At 52.0% G+C, this 10,000-nt stretch overlaps 1 protein-coding gene across 4 annotated transcripts in view; it reads right to left on the bottom strand.

The window, feature by feature from the left end:
* ZMYND8 (zinc finger MYND-type containing 8) overlaps positions 1–9,613 on the bottom strand; it is a 34,614-nt gene extending 25,001 nt beyond the window's left edge. For all 4 annotated transcript variants that reach the window (XM_075845799.1, XM_075845801.1, XM_075845800.1 and 1 more), the window contains exons 1-4: positions 9,398–9,613; positions 8,770–8,883; positions 3,123–3,215; positions 2,132–2,219 (exon numbers count right to left, since the gene is read on the bottom strand). In XM_075845799.1, coding sequence (XP_075701914.1) covers positions 2,132–2,219; positions 3,123–3,215; positions 8,770–8,883; positions 9,398–9,586 — 484 coding nt within the window. In that variant the 5' untranslated portion in view covers positions 9,587–9,613. The remainder of the gene's footprint in view (positions 1–2,131; positions 2,220–3,122; positions 3,216–8,769; positions 8,884–9,397) is intronic.
* Positions 9,614–10,000: the final 387 nt, after the last annotated feature.

Below are 10,000 nucleotides of genomic sequence, written 5' to 3'. Positions count from 1 at the left end.
TGTCCCTCCACATGATTTGGGGAATGGTCTGTGTGTGAGCGGCAGCAGGTGATGGGAATGAAGGGGATCCGTTATTATATGGAACTGGCAACAACAGAGTTCATTTTGTGAAGAGAAAAGCCCTTTGAAGTGGCCAGGAATTTGTATTGCATCTGGTTTGTGACAATGTATCCTGTCTGGCAGATCCAAAGCCGTCGGAGGGACAGAGCGGGACTTCTGACACGTCAGGCCTGGTCCTTGTAGCTTCACAACTTGTGCAAATGGTCATCAGTCTATTCAAACTAAGAGGCCATATTGATGTGAATAGGGGGCAATGAACCGCTTAATATTCCTGGTCGTCGCCCCCCTTATCACCGCGCTGCCCAGTCAAACAAGTCATTTGCCTAATGAACAATCGAGTGGCTTTGGAAACCGGACAAGGAGACTGAAGGTGTAAAAACATGATGTAGCCAATGACCAGATGACATGGTTGGGGTCAGATATATCCATTGTGTAGCTGCCCCCCGGGAAGCAGAAGTCTCTGACGACTGTACCGGCCAACCATCTAATGTGTATGGCGGCGTCCTGACACTCCCAACAGCAAACGTCGGGGGAGGGGAAGGGGAGAATCAGGGGAGGGGGAGAGGAGGGGAGGGTAGGGGGAGAGGAGGGTGAGCGGAGAGGGGAGGGTAGGGAGAGAGGAGGGTAGGGGGAGAGGAGGGGAGGGTAGGGGGAGAGGAGGGAAGGGGGAGAGCAGGGAAGGGGGAGAGGAGGGGAGGGGGAGAGGAGGGGAGGGTAGGGGGAGAGGAGGGAAGGGGGAGAGGAGGGTAGGGGGAGAGGAGGGTAGGGGGAGAGGAGGGTAGGGGGAGAGGAGGGTAGGGGGAGGGGAGGGTGAGAGGAGGGGAGGGGGAGAGGAGGGGAGGGGAGGGGGAGAGGAGGGGAGGGGAGGAGGAGAGGAGGGGAGGGGGAGAGGAGGGGAGGGTAGGGGGAGAGGAGGGAAGGGGGAGAGGAGGGAAGGGGGAGAGGAGGGAAGGGGGAGAGGAGGGAAGGGGGAGAGGAGGGAAGGGGGAGAGGAGGGAAGGGGGAGAGGAGGGAAGGGGAGAGGAGGGAAGGAGGAGGGTAGGGTAGGGAGAGAGGAGGGGAGGGAGAGAGGAGGGGAGGGAGAGAGGAGGGGAGGGGGAGAGGAGGGGAGGGTAGGGGGAGAGGAGGGAAGGGGGAGGGGAGGGGGAGAGGATGGAAGGGGGAGAGGAGGGAAGGGGGAGGGGGAGAGGAGGGAAGGGGGAGAGGAGGGAAGGGGGAGAGGAGGGAAGGGGGAGGGGAGGGGGAGAGGCGGGAAGGGGGAGAGGCGGGTAGGGGGAGGGGAGGGAAGGGTTGGGCTGCTGGATTTCAACATGTCGATACTTTTGTTTGCGAGGAGTCTGGCAGCGGCTTTCTGACTTCTCCCTGTGGAAAACACACGCACGCTTGGCCGAGCACCCGTGTATGGGCGAGTCTGGCGGAAACACTGGCGGCTGATCGGGCGTGTATGGGGAGTCGGCAGGAAAAGCTTTTTGTAAGGACTTCACCTCTTCTATTAAAGCGTTAATAAGTTTGGTCCTGGTATGTTCTACAGCGCGTGTTAACCCTTTTACTGCTGGAGACCAGTGTGCACCATATTCGATGAGTGGTAGCAGTGGGTTGTGTGGCTGGGATGTGTGGCTGGGATGTGTGGCTGGGATGTGCGGCTGGGATGTGCGGCTGGGATGTGCGGCTGGGATGTGCGGCTGGGATGTGCGGCTGGGATGTGCGGCTGGGATGTGCGGCTGGGATGTGTGGACTGTGTTGGGGTGTGATTTTTGCTCAATTTGCATCCGGAGAAGAAGGTGAGTACAAGATGGAGTGAGTGGAGACAGATTAAGCTGCTGTGACGGCGTGTACATGTCCCAACACTTCACCAGTTTTACACTAATCTAGTTGAAGCTCTTCTGGGTACAGCCCCAGCATTTACATACACACGAGGGTTAATGCAAAAGATCTGTATAAAGATGGATCACCTTCATCTGAACACCAATAAGCATTACATATGAGCCGCCATCCCTGCAGTGATACAGACGGCACCAGAGCGTCAATATTCTTAGTGCAATGTTAAAGCCTTAGATTAAACACGGCTCACCCCCATTGTATATAATGCAGTTATGTAATATCCATTTGGCATCGGCCAGGAAGGCTTCTGTGCAACCGTACATTTTCTTTTTAACATTCTGTAAAAAAGGGAAAAAAACCAAACATCATTTACAGATGGGAAGACGCAAAGTGCAAGAGAAAAAGGAAACCGCAGCGACACATGAAATAATAAGAAATGATTGTGAAGGTACAAGGTGTACCCGTCCGGCAGCTGCGGGGAATTCCGCCTGGCATGTCAGGTGACACGTCCGCTGCGGAAATCCTGCAGGAATAATAAAAAAAAAAGTTTATACTTACCCCGGCAGTAGTCATGGCGACGCATCCCTCTCCTCCTGCGATGACGCTGAAGTCCATGTGACCCCTGCAGTCTTTTATTGGAGGCAGCAGTCACATGGTATGAAAGGTCATCCCAGGAGGCCAAAAATCACATCGCTAGGACTACGGCAGGGGGTAAGTGTCAACTTTAGAAATGTGAAATTAAATATTACATTTTTTTATTTTTTCATTAGTAATTATTGCGCGGAATGGCAGCGTTTCGGCCGCAAAATTCACAACAAAGCTTTTTGTTGCGGCTTTTACCTCCGCATTGAATTCAATGGGCAAAAGTTGCAGCTTCAAAAACCGCAGGTCAATTTATGAACATTTCTTCGGCAGATATTTTCCGGCCTTTGTGGCTGAGATGTGATCACGGCTGTTACTCTATTACGCTTCGGATTTGTGGAAAATCTGCAGGGTTTCCGCATAGCGTGTTACCACCCTCACAGCGGATCCGGTCACTAGGATGGGCCCTTCATGATAGAACCAGAGAACACACGGCCTCATGAAGGGACCATCAGCCTGTTATATAGGACCACGCCATCAGGAATCTCAGCCAATCAGCAGTGCTGTGACGGGTCACATGACCCTTCCATAAGGCAGAGCTGTGCTTCTAAGAAGTTTGGGGGGCTCACCGAGCAGATAAACGGAATGAAGGGTCTGACCTTTTCTAGTGTACTGAGATCCATAGGATTAAATATATATTCTGCGTAATCCGGATGCTGCTCCAGTGACACCGGCTTCTGGAAGGGTTCTGTCTGTGAAACCAAACGTGCAAAGTTATTATGTGACCACAGCCATGAAGTGATATATTACACGATGCCTGGAGTATAACAGAGCGGAGGGCGACAGAGCGGAGGGCGACAGAGCGGAGGGCGACAGAGCGGAGGGCGACAGAGCGGGGTGCGACAGAGCGGGGTGCGACAGAGCGGGGTGCGACAGAGCGGGGTGCGACAGAGCGGAGGGCGACAGAGCGGAGGGCGACAGAGCGGAGGGCGACAGAGCGGAGGGCGACAGAGCGGAGGGCGACAGAGCGGAGGGCGACAGAGCGGAGGACGACAGAGCAGAGTGACCCCCACAGAGCGGAGGACGACAGAGCAGAGTGACCCCCACAGAGCACACCGCCGGCTTCCAGCTCCCTCACATTCTATGTATACAAGGTGTGCAGACAATAGAATCATTGACAAGTCTTTAACCCCTTAATGACCAGGCTATTTTTTACGAATTTCCATCGTCGCATTCCAAGAGCTATAACCTTCTTATTTTTGCGTAGACATAGCTGTATAAGGTCTTGTTTTTTGCGGGACAAGTTGTATTTTTTAATAGCACCATTTTTAGGTACATATTATTTATTGATTAACTTTTATTAACTTTTTTTGGGGGGGGGGGGGGAATAGAAAAAAAATCTGAAATTTCGCCACTCTTTTTTGCGTCCTAAATCTACGCCGTTTACCGTGTGATATAAAGAACACAATAACTTTATTCAGCGGGTTGTTACGATTGCAGCGATACCAAATTTGTATAGTTTTTGTATGTTTTACTTTTACCCAGTAAAAACGCATTTTTTTCAAAATGACTTGTTTTTGTGTCTCCGTATTTGAAGAGCCGTAACTTTTTTATTGCTCCGCCGATGCGGTTGTATGAGGGCTTTTTTTTTGCGGGACGACTTGTAGTTTTTATTGGTACCATTTTGGAGTAGATGCGACTTTTTGATCACTTTTTATCAAATTTTTTTAAGGTCAGTGTTCACAGAAAACAGCAATTTTTCCATAGTTTTTTATTAATTTTTTTACAGAGTTCACCGTGCGGGTTAAATAATATTATAGATTTATAGTCGGGGTCGTTACGGACGCGGCGATACCAAATATGTGTAACTTTTTAACTTTATTTTGCTTTTTTAATAGTAAAGCATTTTGTGAGGGGAAAAGCTGGGTTTTTCATTTTTTTTTCACATTTTTTTTTCATTAACTTTATTAAACTTTTTTTTCACTTTTTTACTAGTCCCATTAGGGGACTACAATATGCGATCGCATTTATAATACACTGCAATACTTTTGTATTGCAGTGTATTACTGCCTGTCCGTTTAACACGGACAGGCATCTGCTAGGTCAGGCCTCCGGCATGATCTAGCAGGCATTCACTCCAGGCAGACCTGGGGGCCTTTATTAGGCCCCCGGCTGCCATTAGAGACACAGACACTCGGCGATCGTATCGCCGGGTGTCGGTGGGGGAGAGGAGGAGCTCCCTCCCTCCCTCCAAAACAACTCAGATGCGGTGCACACTATTGAGCACCGCATCTGAGGGGTTAAACGTGTGAGATCGATACTAATATCGATCTCACCCGGCAGAGCAGGGACGCCCCCAGCCCTCAGCTGCCTCTAGCACCGGAGAGCAGGGAGATCTGACGGCTCCCTGCTCTGTTTACTTATTCCGATGCCGCGACGTAAAAAGTCTATGGCATCGGAATAAGGCCCGTTAGTGACCGACGTAGAAACACGATGGGCCGGCCACTAACGGGTTAAAGAGGTTTCCAGTAAAATGAAGTGTAATCATTGTTTTAATGGAATGTTCTAAAATTTCTAACAACTTAGTGTTTTAGGAGCTTCCCATTATTACAGGGGTTTCCCATCAGAGACATTTATGACCTATCCACAGGAAATGTCATACATGTCCGATAGATGCGGGTCCCAACCCTGGACACCGCACCTCTCTCCCGTCATACATGTCCGATAGATGCGGGTCCCAACCCTGGACACCTCACCTCTCTCCCGTCATACATGTCCGATAGATGCGGGTCCCAACCCTGGACACCGCACCTCTCTCCCGTCATACATGTCCGATAGATGCGGGTCCCAACCCTGGACACCGCACCTCTCTCCCGTCATACCTGTCCGATAGATGCGGGTCCCAACCCTGGACACCTCACCTCTCTCCCGTCATACATGTCCGATAGATGCGGGTCCCAACCCTGGACACCGCACCTCTCTCCCGTCATACATGTCCGATAGATGCGGGTCCCAACCCTGGACACCGCACCTCTCTCCCGTCATACCTGTCCGATAGATGCGGGTCCCAACCCTGGACACCTCACCTCTCTCCCGTCATACATGTCCGATAGATGCGGGTCCCAACCCTGGACACCGCACCTCTCTCCCGTCATACATGTCCGATAGATGCGGGTCCCAACCCTGGACACCTCACCTCTCTCCCGTCATACATGTCCGATAGATGCGGGTCCCAACCCTGGACACCGCACCTCTCTCCCGTCATACATGTCCGATAGATGCGGGTCCCAACCCTGGACACCTCACCTCTCTCCCGTCATACATGTCCGATAGATGCGGGTCCCAACCCTGGACACCTCACCTCTCTCCCGTCATACATGCCCGATAGATGCGGGTCCCAACCCTGGACACCTCACCTCTCTCCCGTCATACATGTCCGATAGATGCGGGTCCCAACCCTGGACACCTCACCTCTCTCCCGTCATACATGTCCGATAGATGCGGGTCCCAACCCTGGACACCACACCTCTCTCCCGTCATACATGTCCGATAGATGCGGGTCCCAACCCTGGACACCTCACCTCTCTCCCGTCATACATGTCCGATAGATGCGGGTCCCAACCCTGGACACCGCACCTCTCTCCCGTCATACATGTCCGATAGATGCGGGTCCCAACCCTGGACACCGCACCTCTCTCCCGTCATACCTGTCCGATAGATGCGGGTCCCAACCCTGGACACCTCACCTCTCTCCCGTCATACATGTCCGATAGATGCGGGTCCCAACCCTGGACACCGCACCTCTCTCCCGTCATACATGTCCGATAGATGCGGGTCCCAACCCTGGACACCTCACCTCTCTCCCGTCATACATGTCCGATAGATGCGGGTCCCAACCCTGGACACCGCACCTCTCTCCCGTCATACATGTCCGATAGATGCGGGTCCCAACCCTGGACACCGCACCTCTCTCCCGTCATACATGTCCAATAGATGCGGGTCCCAACCCTGGACACCGCACCTCTCTCCCGTCATACATGTCCGATAGATGCGGGTCCCAACCCTGGACACCTCACCTCTCTCCCGTCATACATGTCCGATAGATGCGGGTCCCAACCCTGGACACCTCACCTCTCTCCCGTCATACATGCCCGATAGATGCGGATCCCAACCCTGGACACCTCACCTCTCTCCCGTCATACATGTCCGATAGATGCGGGTCCCAACCCTGGACACCTCACCTCTCTCCCGTCATACATGTCCGATAGATGCGGGTCCCAACCCTGGACACCTCACCTCTCTCCCGTCATACATGTCCGATAGATGCGGGTCCCAACCCTGGACACCTCACCTCTCTCCCGTCATACATGCCCGATAGATGCGGGTCCCAACCCTGGACACCTCACCTCTCTCCCGTCATACATGTCCGATAGATGCGGGTCCCAACCCTGGACACCTCACCTCTCTCCCGTCATACATGTCCGATAGATGCGGGTCCCAACCCTGGACACCTCACCTCTCTCCCGTCATACATGTCCGATAGATGCGGGTCCCAACCCTGGACACCTCACCTCTCTCCCGTCATACATGTCCGATAGATGCGGGTCCCAACCCTGGACACCGCACCTCTCTCCCGTCATACATGTCCGATAGATGCGGGTCCCAACCCTGGACACCTCACCTCTCTCCCGTCATACATGTCCGATAGATGCGGGTCCCAACCCTGGACACCTCACCTCTCTCCCGTCATACATGTCCGATAGATGCGGGTCCCAACCCTGGACACCGCACCTCTCTCCAGAACGGCCCCTACACCCCGTCCTACTGCTCTGTGTTGCGGCAGAAGCAGGTGAATTCCGGCCATGAATTAGGAAACCGCGTAGGTCGGATGCTTTGCTGCTTCTGTAACTACCAGTGAGGTCTATGGGACTTATGGAAGCATCATAGCATGCGACCTACTCATGGCCGGAATTCACCTGTTTCTGCCGCAACACAGAGCAGTAGGACGGGGTGTAGGGGCGTTCTGGAGAGAGGTGAGACCTGCATCTATCTGACATGTATGACATCCACAGGATATGTCATAAATGTCTCTCATGGGAAAACCCATCTCTGTTTGTTGTCAGTGACTGGAGATATTCTGGTTTACATCCAATGGGGTGACCGTGACGAGCTGGTCTCAGGTGAGATATAGAAGTGGATATATATATATATAGAGAGAGATAGAAAACTTGTGCCAACATTCAGGTGGACTGGATATATTGGAGACGTCGGACTACCCTTCTCTTCCTGTTCGGTGCACTTTTTAAAGATGTCATTTTAGGGTGTTGGTATTTATTATTGTGACTTTTGTACAAACTTCAGCAAAACTTGTAGTAACTTATGTGTAAGCCGACAAAACGTTGTCATGTTCCTTGTCTCCCCATCTCCCATGATAAAGGGTGCAAACACAATCCGTGATCTTCAGATGACGGCAACTTCTTAATATATGGGAGTGAACGCTTTCTTAAAGGGGTTTTCCGAGTTTACACTTGTGTGTCAGTGCTTTATAACCCCGGAGTGTGATTACATTCGTGATGCATTTACTGTATCAATATTGGCCCCGTTTCCTGATGCTGCATGGGGCGCATGCCTGGTGACGTCACTCTTTACCAGCCGTATACCCATCACATGGTCAAACTGTTACAGGTTTCTGCCTGGTAGACGGCATGCGGGGTCCCGGCTGTTCTCTCGCTTGTCCGCATGCTCGTTCCTGGATGTATAACAGAACAGCCCGTCACTAGTGACGCGTCGTCTACCAGGCAGAAACCTGTAACAGTTTGACCATGTGATGGGTATACGGCTGGTAAAGAGAGCGTCACCAGTCATGTGCCCCATGCAGCATCAGGAAACGGGGCCAATATTCATACAGTAAATGTAATCACACTCCGGGGTTATAAAACACTGACACATAAGTGTAAACTCGGAAAACCCCTTTACTGGTGATCTAATCATACGAAACACGCAACACAGGAACATTCTGTACTCGTCAACCTTTAGACTAGAACCAGCGGCCAACTTCATACTGAGAAATGGTCACTTTACCTTTTATTTTTCTCAGTCGGCATCCACAGATTGCAAATCCATCAGCCGAGCTCGTAACCGCAATATGGCAGACAATCTGTACCTTGATGCACCCAAACCCTATACTGTCCCCCTCTCACCCCCCTTGGTGTTGCTTTGCGCCATCTTTGACGTTGGTTTTCAAAATATTAAATAAAAAAATATATATGTTGCCATTAAATGTAGGACCCGCAGAGGAAAACTTACCCCCGGCTGCTTCATCTTCTGTAGTGCAAATTTCAGCAGGTACGAGAGCTGCTCTATGGTCAACATAGTCATTGCTTTACTCTGGGTCTCTATGCATTCTGCAACTGTGATTTTCTGGAAATATAAAACACATCACTAGCAAAGAATAAAGACCCCAACCCTCCCCGAGACCCTGCCCACCCGGAGCACCTCCACCACTACATAGCCAGCAGGTCCCGGTCACTACTACGGCTCAGCGATGCCCCTAGAAGAGGAGAACCTCTGCCGCCACACGTCATATCCTCCTACTAAACATGCAACCACCCTACGAGAACGCTCCAGTGACACCACCGGATCACTATAGGAGAAGGGAAGGATCGCTAACTATATGGGACAACGACTTCTAGGACGCTGGGTACATCCAATCCTCCCTCCACCATCCAATCATTAGCCGGTCACATCGGATGAAAAGATCGTGTACGGACACTTTACAAAGAGCCCCCCATTGCTGGAGTACAAGTGTCCAGGACTGTAGGACTGTGCTGACAGCGACGCTCCCCACAATAAGCCAGAGACATGAGAAGAGAACAGGTAATCTGACACATGGGTAAGTTGGGTCCCTCTGAGCCGCCGACACGTGGCGCCTCACCTCACACTCAGGACAAAACCAGTCCCCCTCCGGCTCAGCGTTCAGCTTCAGACACTTAGCATGGTACACTCTGGGGCAGAGCTCACAGCACAGGACTTGTCCTTCCCGGTGACAGACCCAGCAGTAGAAGTCATTGCGGCCGTCCTGCGGTACAACATCAACAGGGTCTGTGGTGAGCGGCTGCTTCATATAGTAAAACGGACCATGCCGGAGCTCGGACTGAAATGCAGGGAAGAGAGACAGGATTGGGTTCAGAACAGGTGAACATGAAGGAGAGACCACAATAAAAAGCTCAATGTACACGGCAAAACAATAAAAAGCAACACAATACACAATGTACACTGCCGGAATGTGCAGAACGTGGGGGCAACCGCAAGCTACACGCATGAAAGGTCACACGCAGCCCCCCGGACACTACAAGCGGGTGTCCAGACACCTTAGAGAAGAGTCCGGTGAAACCGCCGACTATCTCATGTGTATAGGGGCGTCCCGGATGTCAACATGTCCAATCCTTCCTTCCTGTGGAAGATGAGGCTTATTCTCCTCTCCACACGGACATGAACACGCTCGGCCGAGCCTCCATGTTAACGGTGGGGTCCGGAG

The sequence above is a fragment of the Rhinoderma darwinii genome, chromosome 13 (assembly GCF_050947455.1).
Source record: "Rhinoderma darwinii isolate aRhiDar2 chromosome 13, aRhiDar2.hap1, whole genome shotgun sequence".
NCBI lineage: Eukaryota > Metazoa > Chordata > Amphibia > Anura > Rhinodermatidae > Rhinoderma > Rhinoderma darwinii.
Note: the sequence above shows the minus strand (reverse complement) of the source record. Positions and strands in the feature narration are given on the sequence as shown.